Consider the following 16,970-nt stretch of genomic DNA (forward strand, 5'->3'; position numbering starts at 1 on the left):
ATGCCAGTATAAAATACCCTGAGAAATATTAAATGAAAAGGAACAAATAAGAAAATGGAGGGGGAAAAAAAATGCCCAAAATGGAGAACTGAATCTCAGACTATTTTAAAGTCTGCTGTCCATGCAGGGAATTTTTCCAGGAAACACTGCATGGTCCTGGGCCCTCCTCTCACACGCTGCATGTGTTTTTCTCTTGGGCATCATTTCATGTACATGGATCCTGCTCTGACCCCTTGTACCAGGACACAAACTGAAGAAGTCAAAGGGTTACATTACCGGTAGCACAGGACTGATTGGGTATCTTCTGAATGTGGCCTGCTGGGTAAGGTCACAATTCCTGCAGCACGCAATTAAGAATAAAATAAACACATTGAAGGGATTCATAACATGCTCTGAATGACATTGATTGCAGTAATCTAGTAAATGACCTCGGGATTGTATTCTGCAATAAACCCATGAGTGGTTTATAGTGCAGATGGTAGAGACAATTGAGTGATGTATTTTATTTTGCAGCACCAATGATTCTCACCTTTTGACTTGATTAAGCGCGTGTGTGAATAGGATGAACCAGTGATTTAACACCATTCAGTGGTTGCTGAGAGTTGTTACAATTAAGGTTTACCTGGTGGGAGTAAAAGAAGGAAAAAACACTACAAAACACAGTGCACCTAATAGAAGAGAATAAAAGATTCTAATATTTGTTTTCCCCACAAGGAGTTTATTGAACTCAGAAGAATGCTTCTGTTTTTATATTGACAGGAAGTAATACTTAAGAGGGCTGCTGATTTAGTAGAAGCACTCTATGGTATGCCACATAATAACCAGGTAAATGCATTCTACTTCAGCAATTCTATAACATGGCTATTTCTTACATGTACAGCTAGACCAGGGGCTAAAAGGATGTGATACTACAATGGGAGACATGAATAAATGTAGAGGGCGATGCCATATCTGGGGTGGGGTTTAGTTTGCTTGTTTCCTTGTTTAAAGGGTGTGAATTTAGTGTTTGTAAAAGCACCATGGAGGCATTTCCCCACTTTCACCAGATCCTATATAATATGGGCAATGTTGTGCATTATGACTTGCCACCAGTGATTTTTCCATCTTCCCCTAAAGAGAGCTCTAAGGTGGAGCAAGTCCAGGCTCCAGCCCCATCCTTCCAGTTGGTCTTTTTATACAAAGTGTGGCCACTGGGACTGAGACTTCCAACTCTCTTACCACAGATGTCAGGATTTATCAGGAAGGCAGCAGCTCCTACAAGCATTAGCTCTCTGTCAGCCAGCTGGTTCAGAAAGAAAACCTTTAGCCTTTGGACAGGGAACTGTTTCATTTGAGGCTGTAAGAAGAGGTTTGTCAGAGTCTCATTGGTAACTCTTCTATTTTTTTTTTTCCCCTACTTATCCTGTAGGAAATAATCCTGAAAAGAGCTGCAGACATCGCCGAAGCACTCTACAGCGTCCCCCGCAACCACAACCAGCTCCCCGCCCTCGCCAACACCTCCGTCCACGCGGGAATGATGGGAGTCAATTCCTTCAGTGGCCAGCTCGCTGTCAATGTCTCCGAAGCCTCCCAAGCCACCAACCAGGGTCAGGAGAAGACTCATCTTCCTCTCTCTATGGATCTTTTCTGATAGAAGTCAGGGGGGCGCGCAGGGAGTGGCAGAGGGATGGCTCAGGGCTGGGAGCAGGGCTGGGCAGCCCATCCCACACCCTTGGATGACGCAGGATGGGGCTGCCCTAACTCAGGAAAAGCACTTCTGCATGTCTCTAACTAGATTTTCATTCTGCCCAGAGTAACACTTGTATTTGTGTCTAAATCCCACTAATTTTAATCGGCTTCAGCATGTACTTAATGTTAAGTACTTGCATATATATTTTCCTGAGCATGGATGCTCTCTCAGTCTGGGCCTTGTGTAGCATTTCTTTATAACACAAAATTATCCCTTGAATGTTTATCTACTTCATTTGGGTTTGTTTTGCAAGAGATTTGTTTTGTGTTTTTTTCAGAGTTTGAGCCTTTCATAAATTTTACAACAAGCAAAGAATAGAAATGTTTACAAAGACATTTTCAGAGCTTGTCTAATTTTTAAAATAAAGTGGTTTTCCCTTTGTATAAAATCAGTATTGGTTTAATTATCACAGTTAAAAATAAAAAATAGCTGAAGAACATTTTTGTAAAAGCCCTTTGCATTTTGCCCTCTCCTTTGCTCAGCTCTATGCATTCTCCAAATTAAAAATACACTTTAATGAGAAAGTGTTAGGACAAGGCTGTTTCTAGAATAGCAGACAAAAACTTTTTGCATTACACTAAAAAAATAAAAAATTACATTCAGATTGAATTATTTTATGCTGTGTATTAGGAAGAAAAATTGGCAATTTTTCTTCTAGGAGTGAAAATGTATTTTTGTATTTCTGTGCTTCTAGAAACAAATCTATCTTTATGAATATTTGGATATGAGTTTCCTAAAATGCCATTTCAGAATTAGGTAGAGATTCAAATTTTAACTTGCTGTCAAATTTGATGCTCATTTCCCACCAACATAATGATCAGACCGAGGCAGAAGGACAAAGGATATCCCACAAGCTGGAGAAATGCACTACATTTCCTGAAGTGTGCAGTGAGCATCTGAGATATGTTAAATGACAGCGACATCAGAAAAGAGTTAACAACAATCACGTGCTTTTAACATACCTTGAGTGGGTCTGGACTCCTCACTCTGAAAATGTAGGTCATGTTTACTTCATTTCCTACAAGCAGCGCTTTCAGAGTGAGCGTTCATCTAACACCCAGCGGTGATCTTTGCTCCAGGGCATCCATGGGTTGCCTGGGGAGCTCTGGAGGCTCCAGCCTCCCTCCTCCACCTTTGTGCTCCCTCCAGCAGCGACCTGGGCAGGGAGGCGTCCCAATTTGGGTCCCTGGTGGTCCTGGGGGGTCAATCCCATCCCTCCCTGTTCTCCCTGGCTGGACTGAGCTCCCCCTTGGTTTGTGTAGGAAACTGTTGTGGGGCTAATTCCAGTTTCTGACTGTGTTCCCTCCCCACACAAGGTTTCACTCGCAACTCCAGCAGTGTGTCACCTCATGGCTACGTGCCAAGCACCACCCCGCAGCAGACAAACTACAACTCTGTCACAACAAGCATGAATGGCTATGGGAATGCTGGAATGTCAAATTTAGGTGGTTCTCCAACCTTCCTGAATGGATCTGCTGCCAATTCTCCCTATGCCAGTGAGTATTTTATGTATTTTCTGTATTTTGCACATTTTTATTAGAAGGAGGCAGTAGATTTTCTGTGATGCTCAATATTTATTTTCTATTTTGAGCACTTGAAATAGAATTTGGTCTCTACTCTGCAAGGCACGGACCTTTGATGCACTTTGAAGACCTTAGTGTTGCCAGAAATTCTCTTCTCTGTTTTAGTATTATTCTTATTTTTTTATTATTATTTGGGAGTCTTATTAAGAGCTTGCAAAGCATAATGTCTGTCATGATTTAGTCTGATAGTTTCATAACTTCCCTTATACTCTGTAAGTAAGAAACACCGTCCTCAACTTCTGAGCAAATAATATGTTCATAACCTTTATAAAGATTATGAATTACTACTGGGCCTAAGCTTGATTGTTTATATTCCACTTGCTTTTTAAGTAGCATTACTTTGACTTCACTGAGTCAGTAAAATATGATTCTGTGTTTTAGTGTCAGTACAGTGAATGCCACAGAAATGTAAGTCATACAAATCATACATTCCATGGCGTGAAGAGCTGCTGGTCTACAGTCCCAGTCATGGAAATATTTATGTGCAGGACTAACTTTCTGCATTTTGATATTAAAGGTTTAGTAAGTTGTTTAAATATAAATACGTTTCTATTGGTAAAGGCCTATGAACCTATTCTGCAGCTGCTCACTCAGCTCAGTAATCCCTGGTCACATGAGAAAATTAAATGAGCAGGACCTGCCCAATTCCTCTGACATTGCTCATGAGGCATAAAGGATTCCACTGACATCTGTAGAAAGCTGACAGCAGAATCAGGATGGAAGGTCTGGACATATAAATAGATTTATAGGCTGGGACTGTAGCATGGACAGGACAAACCAACTGCTGCAAGTACCAAGGTTTACACAGCAAATCTGAAGTTAATGGTGTAACAGCAGTAATGAATTATTTTGAATTGAATCAGAATCAAAAAGGGGATAGGAACTCTGAATAAAATACTTAACTCCAAGGCTTCTTATCTGCTGCAAATTTAGAACAAATTATTTACCCACACAACTAGTACTTATAACCTGGGAATTGCTAACCAGTGATTATTTTTGTACTCTAATAATAATGTAACATGTAATGTTACAAAGTACCTTACTTATTAAGTTGGATTTACTGTCACAGAATCTGCACACTCTGAATTCATAATATAACATGATTGATGAGACATCTCCTCTTGGAAGCAGATGCCAGTAATTCATTTAAAATACTGTAGCAGTGTATTATTTCATATTTATGAACGAAGTCCTCTTTAGAATAGCACTTCACTTCCTAGCCCTGGTTCTCTATTCTATTTATATTTTGGGAGGTTTTCTTGGTAGATCTGTCATTCTGCTAATGTCTAATCCATTGAATCAGAAAATGCTTCAATCATGACCTGAAAATTAAAAGGTGGCATTCTTAATTAAATCAATAAACTAATTGCTGTATAGTAGCAATTCAATTTAGGTGCTTTGATTGCTCTCCCTTAGCAAGTACTTCCAGACACAGAGTGACTTCAGACTAAGATTGTATCTGTCAGACTGTGAAACTTTGAACGTTTAATTTCCATTAATTGATTTCCTCAGTGTTAACAAATATGATATCAGATTCTCAAATAAGAACTTAAATAGGGTGATTTTTATCTACATAAATGCAAATAAAATAATAATTCAAAGCCCAGATGATCATAATTTTACTCTATAATACGTAATTATTCACAGCCCACTTGTATGTCTAAGCAGTTTCTAAACAGGACAAAGAATGGAAGTATGGGATGTCACTTTTGGTCCTTTTTTTTTTTTTATTGTTGGATAAGAGGGGAAACTGGCAGTGCTTTCTGAATATTATAGTTAGCTTTACTGTCGTGAAAAGAAATTTGCTTAAAAGCTTGATGGTAAATACATGAACCAAAGATATTTGTTGTACTATATAATAAAATAAGGGTTTAAGGATATCTGTGTTTAAAGACTGAACTTCCCATGTAGCACAACCGCATTTTGAACACTCAGTTCAGCCCTAAAAAGCTGGAGAGCATCCAAGAATAATTCTCTTGCTCCTGAAGCCTGTTATTATTGAGTACTAAGGAATGTCTTTTTGGGGGTCTTTCTTCTCTCTAGTTGTGCCATCAAGTCCAACAATGGCCTCCTCCACTAGCCTCCCCTCCAACTGTAGCAGCTCCTCTGGGATTTTCTCCTTCTCACCAGCCAACATGGTCTCAGCGGTGAAACAGAAGAGTGCGTTTGCGCCTGTCGTGAGACCCCAAACCTCCCCACCTCCCACCTGCACCAGCACCAATGGCAATAGCCTGCAAGGTAGGTGGAACCAAGGCTACAGGAGGTGGCTGCTCCCAACTGTGAGCTCACGGTGCCTCATGAGGCTCGAAGCGACACCGAGTTGTCCCAGGGGAGCGAAGGCAGTGGGGGATCCCCGGTGGGCTCTGTCCTGAAGTTTCCTCCTGTAAATAGTATCTGGACTCCATCCCCAGTCCACCTTGTACCCTGCAGGTGTTTGGCAACCACCCTATCTCTAACTCAACTAATACTGCTGAATTGAGAGGCTGTGTCTGTTAAAGCACAGACCTACTGTTTTGATAAACACAAGTAATATTTCAGCGTACTAATACCGTCCTTTTTCTTTCTTTCCTCTCTTATTCCCTGTTGTCGTCCTTTATCAGACCAGTCTTTTGTGGACTCTAGCAAGTACTCCACTGCAGGGTCTCTCCAGGGGCTGGCCTTCTCCTGAAGTACGTCACTCAATCTTCCCTTCCTTTTTGTCCTTTGTCATAGTACACTTGTGCAGAAATCCTACTGAGAGCAAATAGACCGTTACAGAGCTTGGCACAAACCTTCCCTTTCATAAATAGGAGATGCATTACAAACTAACAGCAGTGTTTTCCACTTTAACTCACACCAGGGCAAACATTAGTTTCCACTGATTAATGTACTCCGGTGCCAATTAATTCCAGAAATGGCACAGGGCCTTTTGGAAAGCCTATTGAACTGCTGGTATCAAGGTGCTGCTGCTTTTCTGCATCCCTTCCCCTCTCATTGCAAGCATTAGTATCTAAATCTGTTTGAAGGGGTGATGCAGGTGAGGCAGTGACAGACAAAAGCTTGGCAAACTGAGGGTGCAGCAAAGCCCAGCACTGCCCTTCTCATTGTTTGGCTCAGTCTGTTTTACAACACGGTGCCTAAACCTCCCCATGTGTTTCCCTCACTGCACATCAGTGTGCTGAGAGAGGTATTTTCATGCTTACTTAGATCCAGGGGTTTCCTTAAGCTGATGCAGCCAGCTGCCTCCAGCTGCCAGAGGTGAGAAAGATCTCGTGGTGTGCATTGTGCTTCCCCCAGACCTGAGATTTGTTTCCTTTCCACGAGCCTGTGCAAATTACCCAAAGAGCATCGAGTGGGGAATAAAATCCATCCTTTTTAAAGCCAGGTTCAGAAGATGTGCGGAGCAGGATGGTTGCACAAACTCCACGTCACTCCTCAATCTCTGGAAAGAGGAACACTGGGCTTGAAGACAAAATACTGATAGCACCATTAACAGCCAAAAAAATCTGTATGCAAGCAGAATGGAAGGAACTCATTCATAAAAGCTTGGCTCTATTGTGCCTGAAGGAAAGCATTGTCCTCAGTGCATGTTACCCTGGTGAACTGGGAGGAGGAATCCTTCAAGGTGCACACACACACACACAGAAACTGTGCAGAAGCTGTAAATTTACTAGGAACTAATAAGCAGAACTTGGGTACCTTCAGTTAGGGCTTCATTATAAATACAAACTGTGTCAGGAGTAAGACAAAACAAAATTTTCAGGTGAACTGCAGCATTTAGGAGGTTCATTTTTGAACATTTAAAAGAATTGGCAGTGCTGACGTGCTTCAAGTTTTAAAAGCAACAGCTAAAAATATTTCCCATCAGAAAGAAAAAAAAAAAACAAACCAAAAAACCAAACTTTTGAACACGTTAATGTTTTTTTCCTCTCTTCACCTTGTCCCATCTTCTTGTTGTGGATGGAGAGAAAAAATGAGTAACAGGAGAAAGCTTTTTCAGGCACTCTTTCTCCTTTCACAAGACACAGAATTCTCAGGTTCCGTGTAGTTATGAAAAGCAATTATGGAATGAGCCGAGAGTACCGGACACAACTGGAGCTGATTGCCTCCTCATTATGTCACATCCACATCCGCAATGCCCAGAAACCACACAGATCTGAGCGTTTCCTCTAATTTTTATTTAGCAATTCAGTTTTCATAATAAGAATGAGACACCAAGAGATGGTTCATTTCTAGGTCATCACTGAACTTGTGGGTGAGTTAAAGACACACAGCCTTTGGTCCTTCTGACACCACCTGAGGCTTGTAACAATCGCTCAGAGATGCACTGCCTGTTGTGCCTTAATGCTTAAATAAACAACCATGTATAAGGAGGCTGTCTTATCTCTCTTGGGCTTCTGGATACATCAGAAAGCAATCAAGCTTTCCTTACGTAGCTTAGATATCAGCAGAACTCACTAAAACAGCAGCCAGGCTTATCTGTTGTTCTCTTTGCCATGCAATTTTGTAAAACCCCAAATACATTATTTTTGTAATTTGCTTGCAGCAAATACAAATTAGTATATGATAGAAGAAATAAAGGCCATTGGTGGGAGCTTTTCTATTCTCTGCCCTCCCTTTTTGGAGGTGGTGTGATCTCATACCTACACTGTTTCCCACTGATATCTCTGTTTTCAGGATCAATAACAGGCTACAGCTGAGAGAATTTGCATGACTAGATGCAGCACTTATGGAATAAAAGTGGAGTGATATAAATGAAGGCTTGGAAAGAATGGAAATATCAAGGCTTTTAGGCAGAAAAGATATCATTTGCCTTGTAATTTAATTCAGAATTTCAGAGCTCTTCAAAAACAATAATGCTATGAAAAAATGACCTAAGATCTGCCTCTGTGCCATTTGTTTCCCACAGCAAAAGGTGCACGGCTGATCTGTAACCACAGGGAAATGTCTAAATCATGAAGGGAGGAATTGCAATTATCTCACCTTTTTTGGGCTCCTACCCAGGGTAGACAGCTGTCCTGTCCCAAGGGACACAATTCTTGACCACTTATCGGTGAAATTGATTTGCTTCTGATGAATCTTTCGGATTGAGAATTTTTTGTTGGAATAGTATCTTTACATTTTCTGAAGAAGGGATACTTTTTCTAAAGCAAAGCAACACCTTGTCCTAAAGTGTCCTCTATGCTTCTCATTGAAGTGTCTTCCTGTAGGACTTAAAGCAACTTAACTCACTGTTCTATCCCTTTTATCCTCACTCTCAGCTCCTTGAAGAACCCTTATGTGGGGGGAGACATTCAGTACAGTGATTCCACATGACAAATTCCAGTAATTGAAATGCTGTTGCAGTGTGCCACCTCTGAGGGTGGCCTGCTGCAAACATGTTGGATGTGTTTTGCATTCTCTCCTTCTCCTCTCATTTTATTTCATTTAATCAGTGCAGTTTACTCGAGCTGTTCTCCCCTTGCTGATTAGAGTTGTAATTCTTGCACATATGGTGGTGTTTGTGGAGAAAACATTTCCCTCCTCTCCCCCTCCAACCCCAAATCTGTGAGTCTTTTACTTTGGCTCTGTTCTTATCAAATAATTGCAGCTGTAATTAAAGCACAATGAATCAGCACCAGTCACGGGGTTGAGTCCTTCCTTAAGAAATTACATGTCCAGATGTCTGGAATGGCAGGCAGCTCCAGCATTTAAATCATGTGCCCGGGAAGTGCCACCAACCTGAAGGCGAATCTGTTTTCTACCTCTTGGCAAATAACTGTACAACTGGCACTTTAGAGACACATTCTTTTTACAGTTTCCATCATAAACTTCCATGACTACCCCTGTAATGATGTGCTTGCTCACAGTGTGTCACCTGGACACTTGGGATGTCTGATCTGTGTCCCCTGTAAATAGAGAGAGATCGAGCTGGAGGTCACCTTATGTGCAAAACTGTAGCTGTTGACTTTTAATAAATGTCTCCCTGCTAAGAGAGGTGGTGGTTTCATAAAAAGTGAGGTAGGAAGCTTAATAAAGAAATGCTGATGATTCAACTCAGCCGGCAAAAGAGAAAACATCCTAAATTAAAATTCACCTACGACTCACTTGATGGAGTTGGTGGTGTCTGCTACAAGTGGAATAAGAAAGATGCTGGTCTGCTAAGCCACGAGTTAAACACATATTTCAATTTGAAAATTGGATTTGAGAGTTTAAGTCCTTTTCTGAGCACCTGGAAATGCATACGTGAGTCTCAGGGATGAACACTGAGCTTTGGGAGGACTGGCACAGGGGAGTGACCCATGCCAGAGTGCTGCTGCAAGGGACAGCCCTCCAGGGCCATGCCAGTGGTGGCCTGTGGGACTCCAGCTGTTTTCCCAAATGTGGTGCCAGTACCTGCTTTGCTTTTAAAAGAGTAACAGAATGTGTGGCAACGGTTGGGTCGAGTCAAAGCCTCCTGAGCATTTTGGGAATTTGAAATGAAAAGCAGAAAAATAAGTTGGGGCCTGATACTGATACTAAGGAGGGACAATTTTTCTACAGAAAACCAGTAAATTCAGTGAAGTCACTTGCAATTTGAATCACTTTTCAGTTAGAAGGAAACTTGCCATTTTTATTGTGTACATAGCTGTCTCTTATGAGTGATACTTATATATGAATTTAACTCAAAGTACATCTGACTACATTGCTAGTAAATGTTTAAAGCTCTGAGGATTTTAAAAGTTGCTTGATAATGCAGAAAATTAACTTTTTCCCTCTCTCTCTCTCTCTCTCCCCTCCCTTTCCTTCCAACAGCTATATCTGGCATGATTGTTCCCCCCATGTGAAAGAATTGCCTTGAAGAATTTTATTAATGAAGAGGTTGAATTCTGCTTCAGAGAGAATCTGATACAAGTCCCAGAGTGGAACTTTTTACTCAGGCCTTTTTAAAAATAAAAAAGAAATAAAGAAGGATCTTACAATAACTGCAGATTTTTAAACAAAACAAAAATCACCATCCTTGCAAATACTGAAATTAACAATCCACAATTGCAAGGTGTTGATTCAAGTTGTCCATCCCAAATACCTGGGAGATATATTTATTGTATGTTGATAAAAAATCCACTTTTTTTTTTTTTGGGCGGGGGGTGGGGGCTTGCTTTTATTTCCTTCTGGTTTTTTGTGTTTTTTTTAAGGCTTGATTTAACTCAACACCATTTGTCTTTTATAAATCATACAATTACACAAGGGACACTAGAGATGGAACTCCACATTTTTAATTTATGAATTTTTTTTCTTTTCCAAGCTGTGTAAAGGAAAATGAAGTGGTGTCATTTACATACAAGTCTGTATGGGACAGAATAGAAGTGCCAGTTAGTTTTTCGTAGAAGAATTATGGCCATTTAATTAAGGGTCGGCTCATATACGTTGCTTATCCAGTGGTGACTTGCTGATATGACGCATTTTTAATGTTCTAATTAAATAGATATCACTCCCTAGAAAGCTGATATTTTTGGATTATGAGGGTGGGGTGAGGGGTGGGATCAGTAACCTCTGCCTTTAATACCAGGCTGAAAAATTGTGTAAATAATACACCAAGAAAAGTTCATCAGAGAACACCAGGTTGGAAGGGGAGTTAAGGTCCAACCTTTCTTGACAAAAAGCTGGTGGAAGGGCAGGTAAGGATGGAAATATCAAATCTGACTCCTCTGGAAGTGCAAACCCAGTGCCTGTAGATGCAATGCCAGACTTGCAGAAGAGGAGAGCACGGCGCTCTCTCTTTGGGTGATGACATCTCAGACCCCTCCAAACGAGCGGCCTTCCCCAAGCCCAGCCTCAGCTCAGCTGTGCCCTTTGGCTCTGGCACGGGGGGCACAGCCTCAGGCTGGGTTTGCACCCTCCCCACCCCGAGGCTCTCCTGGCCGAGGCTCCCACTGGCATCGTTCCTGTATCAGTCGACCCTCCCAGTTGGTACCGCGCTCTATCCAGGACAGGGAACTGCTTTTGAGTAGTGAAACATGAGTTTGGGGGTGGGGGTGGGGCTCTTAGGAAGGTTTCAAATCCAAACCATAGCTTCTGTTTTACGAAAAAATTTTGCTATCATTATCTGGGAAGTGTTCTTACAAACTATTAGTCAAAGAGGCAGCAAAGCTCCGAAGATGCATTACCTGATATTTTTTCTTTGCTGTTGTGTTTTGTATGTAGTTATAAATACTGTAGATTTTTTGTGATTTTTTGCCAAAGTTGTTGTTCTATTTATACATTTTAATGTCTTAAGACAGTTTTTCAATATCACAAAAAAAAAAAAAAAAGAATTTTACTGCATATTTTGCAAAAAGAGCTCACTACCTTTAGCTTGCACATACTTGCAAATTAATTAAAGAAAAAAAAAGCTTTTTGTTTCTGTTTTTTGTTTGTTTGTTTTACGGGGGATTTTGTAAAATATCCATATAAATAATGTATTTATCTTTGGAATTTGTACATTGCTTTTTGTCCCCTACAAGTTTATTTTATTGTGTATGTTTGCTATGTGGAAAGTGCTGATTTGTTTGATCATTCACCGTTGTATTAGCTGTTTAAATGTGATTTTAATACATTTCATTTATAGGGTTGTTTTTTTTAGTATTGTTTAAAACCATGCTTCCATTTTTTTTTTAATTTCCACCCAAAAGCCATTGTCTATTTTTGTATTATTTGTAAGTTAAGAAGTTTTTTCCAATATATGGCAAAAAGTAGCATATTATTCTTGTAGCATTTAGTTATGTAGATTTTAAAAAAAAATGTATCCTTTGCTTTTGAGGCTTAACAAAAACTAATGCTGTTTTACTCTATTAATATGCATGGGATTTCTCCTCTTTGGAGTGACGCATTTTTGTGCATTAAATATGGGGAGAAACTTCATAGAACTCAATGAAAATACTTTCTTTCTTAAGTCTGCTTGTATATTTCTCTGTCTTTCACATAAATATAAACCAGCAGATTGGATGCCTTAACAATGCAAATCATAATCATTTCACTTGTACATTGTACTGTGCACCAGAACTGTCAATCATCACTAACATTCTAAGAAAAAAAAAAAGGAATTGAAAAGCACAAAAGAACTGTTTTGTTACCTTAAAACAATATAACTTTTTTCTAGTCGAGCAAGAAATCATTTACAACGATGCTGCAACTGTGCATGCTTCCTGTATGAATTTTGCAATGGTTTTCACTAGAATGTCACAGTGTGATCTTTGGGGGGAAGGGAAAGAAAAACAGGATTTTTTTTTTTTTTTTCATGGTGAGAAAATAAAAGAAGAGAAAACTGGAAAAATGTGAGAGAGATCAGTTTATTGCTTCTCTGTATTCCAAGCGATTATTCTAATTCACATAATGAGCAACAGCACGACAATGTAATCAAATTTAAAGCCATATTTTGTCCAGTGACACCGTCGATTTCTCTTGTAGAGCTCCACTCAGTCCTAGTGATTCTGACACCACTTTAGCCACATTTGTAGTCTCTATTCCAGTGTCCAAAGAGCCTTTGACAATGTGCATAATTCCATTTTGTTGCAGCTATTTATCATGGTCTGATGAATGGGAATTTATCAAAAATCTCCCCCGCACCACCCTTTGTCTTTTACAAAGTAAAAGATGCAGCTGTTTACAGAATATGGCTTTAAGTGGAAACATTCAGATTTCAGTTTTAACAAGGTGAAGCTTCACAATGACTGGATTGCATAAAGTAATGCCTATTTCCTCACAGTTGTACTAGGATGCAGCTAAAATGAAGTCATCTCTGAAACTACTAACCTTTCACCTTCTTATCTAAATCTTTTTGAATAGACACACACACTGTACAGTTCTATTGTTAGAGAAACTAACTACTGTAGAGATTGTTATAATTTTTTTGCAGAAATTCAAGCTGTAAAAACTTTTCAACTTTCACAATATTTAATTAAAGTTACTTCCTGTCTGTGAATACAGCTCCTAGTTGTGTGTTTATTTTTCTGCTTCTGCTAGTCTGTAGATGAGAAAAAAATAAAATATAGAAGCCAGAGGCTCCTGAAATTAAGGAGAGACTGAAATTCATGGAATTATACAGTGAATCGTGGTGAATGCTGGTGCACTGAAACACCTTTTCCTCTGTCTCCAATGGATTTCAAAGGATCCTCGCTCAGAATGCTGAAGTTTATCCTGTTAATCTTATTATTTCCATTTTTTAAATCTATTGTTTGCCAGAAGGGCCAACCTATTTATTCTAGTGGATTTCGGGGGCATATTTGGCTTTAGATGCTCAGCTGCAAGAGCTGTCTCTCTCAAAACACAGTGATCATGGAGCACCAGGCACATCCTACTCTGTACCAGACATCCAGGGAGACAGGAATTTTCATCTCAGCATTATTTAAGTCAGTGGCAGCACATCCAGGTGTCCAGTGACCTGTTCAAGGCCAGCTCCAAGAACTGCATCTACCTGTGCTGAGCTCCTTGCCCATGAAGGAGGCTCCCATAAAGGGTTTCCATTCTTCTACCCTTCCTAAATGACAAATCCATCAGCTGCTAAATGGTTCTAGGCATTCTGTTTCACTCTGTACCCCTCTGGCAGGAGAGGACCAGGAGGAATTTTACCTCTGGCCTATGGAGGGCTGACACACTGGCACTTAATTTCTCTGTCATACAAAAGATCTTTAAGCATCAGACCTAATTCAAGGCTCCAAGGAAGGAATAGGGATGCTGGGTGTTTAAATTAAAATTTACTTTAAAAAAATGAAGTTATTAAAACATAAGCAGCTGGAAGGGGCTCCTTGCAATGTTAAGTGTTGGGTATCTCTTTAATGTTAACAGATCCTCTCCAGTAGTTGTTAGAGAAAGGGGAGATGTTGCCAAAGTCAGACCCTGAATGTGTTTATTCTGTCAGCACAAGAGATCTGTTTTTTCTGCCTGAGATAATTCTCCTGGTTCTTTTTCAAATGGTGTGAATATTGGCAGCTCTCACTGCAGCCGAGGGCTCTGTGAGTGCTCAGCTCACTACAAAGATGTTGGGTCAGTGTATCTGAAAAGCAGGCTGAGGGATTAAATTCAGAATATAGTATAACCTGTAACAGGTGCAGCAGAGCAAGAGCTCTGCTTCAGCCTTTTGGATCCAGTGACAATGGATTTGTTTGAAATTTAAATTCAGCCACATTTAAAAAGAAGGGGGGGTTAGGATGGCAGGAGGCTGCTGAGCTCAGATGTTGAAGAGTCTGCTGGCCAGCCCCAGTGGTGTTCTGACAGGCCAACCTGAGCTCACCTGGATGTCAGAGCTGTAACAGAGGGCAAACAGCTTTTCTGATGCCAGAAGAAAACCCTCTAAAGCCCAAAGCATGAGGACCAGGTACAGGGAGCACATCCAGGTGTGGCTGAGTGAGACACATGGCCCACGATGGGTCCTGTGCTCAGAGGGAGGGGAGTGTCGTTTGTCATCACCCAGGGAAACGTGGCTTAAGGTGTATAACGATGTGACTTATTCCTGCCCCCTAACCTAGTGGCTTCTTTCATTTTTTTAGCCACTGTAGTAGTCATTTTGACTGAATGGTCTGCCCCTGGCAGTGGGATTGGTTGTAATTTTGTGTGGGCATGTCTCTAATATTTTATTAGTTTAAAGAAACCTCGGCAAGATGAGGTGCCTTCACTGTTAGTTTCCGTGCCTTGTCTGTGTGTCTGCCTATTCCCTTCAGAGTCTCTCCAGGCTCTTGCCACAGCTGTGCTGTGTAATCATTTATGTAACTCCGCTTAGCACCACAGCCCCTGTATCTTCTGTCATTGCATGGGGCAGCTGAAGACTGACAAATGAAGACATTTGATATTATTCACTCGATTTCCTGAGCTCCTTCCTGTTTACTGCCCCTTGCTCCCTGTCCTCTTGCAAATATTCACATTGTGCTGCTGTGCTACAGACGGGTTGGAGCCTCCCACAGAGTCCCTGGCCCCCAGCTCAGCTCCAGACTCCTTCAATTCCACAGGACAGAAGTTTTGGGAAGTGCTTTAGCAAAAACCACATTCCCCACCCACAGAAACATTACAGAAGCATCACTTGCTACTCGCTTCTCCCTTCACAAACACAATTATCATTGTACTAATAAAAATGTGCACACACTAAGGGTGAACGTTTCGAGTCCACTAGATACAATAAGGTCACATCTCAGAGATGCTGAGCAGCAGCCTCACACTGAGGTCCCTGAGACTCTTGGTCAGCTGGTCACTGCCTCCTTGTCCACCCATCCATTGTAGTCACTCCTTCCTGTCATGTGCCACCTCCTGCCTGCCCCCAGCACCATTGTCTCAATGGCACAATGACTGATTTGGGCCCCATTTGACATCTCTGTTTCCTCCACTTCCCAGCAGGTGCTGGCTCTGGCATCCCTTTTGCCCAGCATCTAAGGCTGATATTTCAGTAGTGGAGGTCAGCTCAATACTTTAAATAAATAAATAATAGTTCCAACTCCACAGCCCTCTTCACTCTTCCTCCCCTTGCTGCCCTTGAGGATAGAGCTAGACCAGAGCTTATGGCACTGCTCCAACATGATTGGCAGGCCATGAGAAAAAGCACACATCTTGGGAAACTTTAATAAAGTAATTCCAGGACACAAATGCCAATGACTACCCAGGTCACAGTCTAACAGCAGGGACTGCAGTTCTAGGTGGCTTTTTTTGTGTGGGCCCACAACAGGAATAGCAAGTACGGTGACCTAACACATATTTTCCCCCTTATTTTCAAGGAAAATCCCAAACTTCATCACTAATATGGATGCACATTTGAAGAACTCAATGGAAAAAAACCTACTTGGATGATCACTTAACCCTTTCCCGAAACATCTAATAAACTCTCTTCAATATGTGCCCATCCAACAAAACCCTGTTTTGTATAAGTGAATGAAACTGTTCCCTTTTTTTCGTTAAATAATATGAATCCCTAATTTTCCCACATTTATCCATGTCAAAATGTATCTTGTACAGTAAACCCTTACAAAAGTTTCAGTAGGTTTGCAAGAGAGTCTCACCATGCCTGGCAGCTCTTGGCCAAGTGCATGGAAAAGGGAAGGACTGATGGTGTTGTAGCTCTGTGCAAGCTCTCAAGTGGCTCAGTAATCTGGTTGAGAATAACTCAGGATAAATTCACCACCGAGGATGCCTCTGTGGCTCCCTGTAGGGGGGCAGAAGCTCAGACCAGACCTTGGCACAGGAGGCACAAAAGTGTAGCCGCATTTGTGCCCCTGTGCGTGTTCAGGTAGGAAACTGTGAGAGCTGTGGGAAGCAAGGCCCGAGGTTCCCCTGGTCATAAAAATTGACTTTTCTGCAGGGTCTAGAGGGAAACAGAGCACAAACATTTCACTTCCACTGCCTGCCAGACCCACACTGTGTCCCCAAGCTTTGCAGGGTCCTGCCCATGGCCCGCTGCTTCCCTGCCCACCACCCCTGCCAGGGAGAGCTCTGCCTTCTGCCTTTTTCCATTTCCAATGAGCTCACATTGCTCACCAAGCCTGCCCCAGGCACTGCCTCGCTCCCCCACCTTGCCACCATTAACTTTGCCTTCAACCTCTGCTGCATCATTGCCTTCTCCTGAGGGTTCCCTATTTATGTAGAGGGGAAAATGCTGTTGCTGGGACTGGAAATATTTTGTTACCTTTTTCTGCTTAAGTGCGAGGCATTTTTATCTGTGATCTCTGGAGACTTATGCTACAGTGGGACTGATTTTATCCACT

The 16,970-nt window shown here is 41.3% G+C and overlaps 1 protein-coding gene across 9 annotated transcripts in view; it reads left to right on the forward strand.

Annotated features, from left to right (window-relative positions):
• Positions 1-13,210, forward strand: part of EBF1 (EBF transcription factor 1) — a 271,179-nt gene extending 257,969 nt beyond the window's left edge. For 5 of the 9 annotated variants that reach the window (XM_048319834.1, XM_048319835.1, XM_048319836.1 and 2 more), the window contains exons 12-17: positions 760-825; positions 1,409-1,586; positions 3,046-3,225; positions 5,356-5,550; positions 5,913-5,981; positions 10,066-13,210. In XM_048319834.1, coding sequence (XP_048175791.1) covers positions 760-825; positions 1,409-1,586; positions 3,046-3,225; positions 5,356-5,550; positions 5,913-5,980 — 687 coding nt within the window. In that variant the 3' untranslated portion in view covers position 5,981; positions 10,066-13,210. The remainder of the gene's footprint in view (positions 1-759; positions 826-1,408; positions 1,587-3,045; positions 3,226-5,355; positions 5,551-5,912; positions 5,982-10,065) is intronic. The other 4 variants (XM_048319838.1, XM_048319839.1, XM_048319840.1 and 1 more) reach the window with 1 other exon arrangement.
• Positions 13,211-16,970: the final 3,760 nt, after the last annotated feature.

This window comes from Corvus hawaiiensis, chromosome 15 (genome assembly GCF_020740725.1).
Source record: "Corvus hawaiiensis isolate bCorHaw1 chromosome 15, bCorHaw1.pri.cur, whole genome shotgun sequence".
Lineage (NCBI taxonomy): Eukaryota > Metazoa > Chordata > Aves > Passeriformes > Corvidae > Corvus > Corvus hawaiiensis.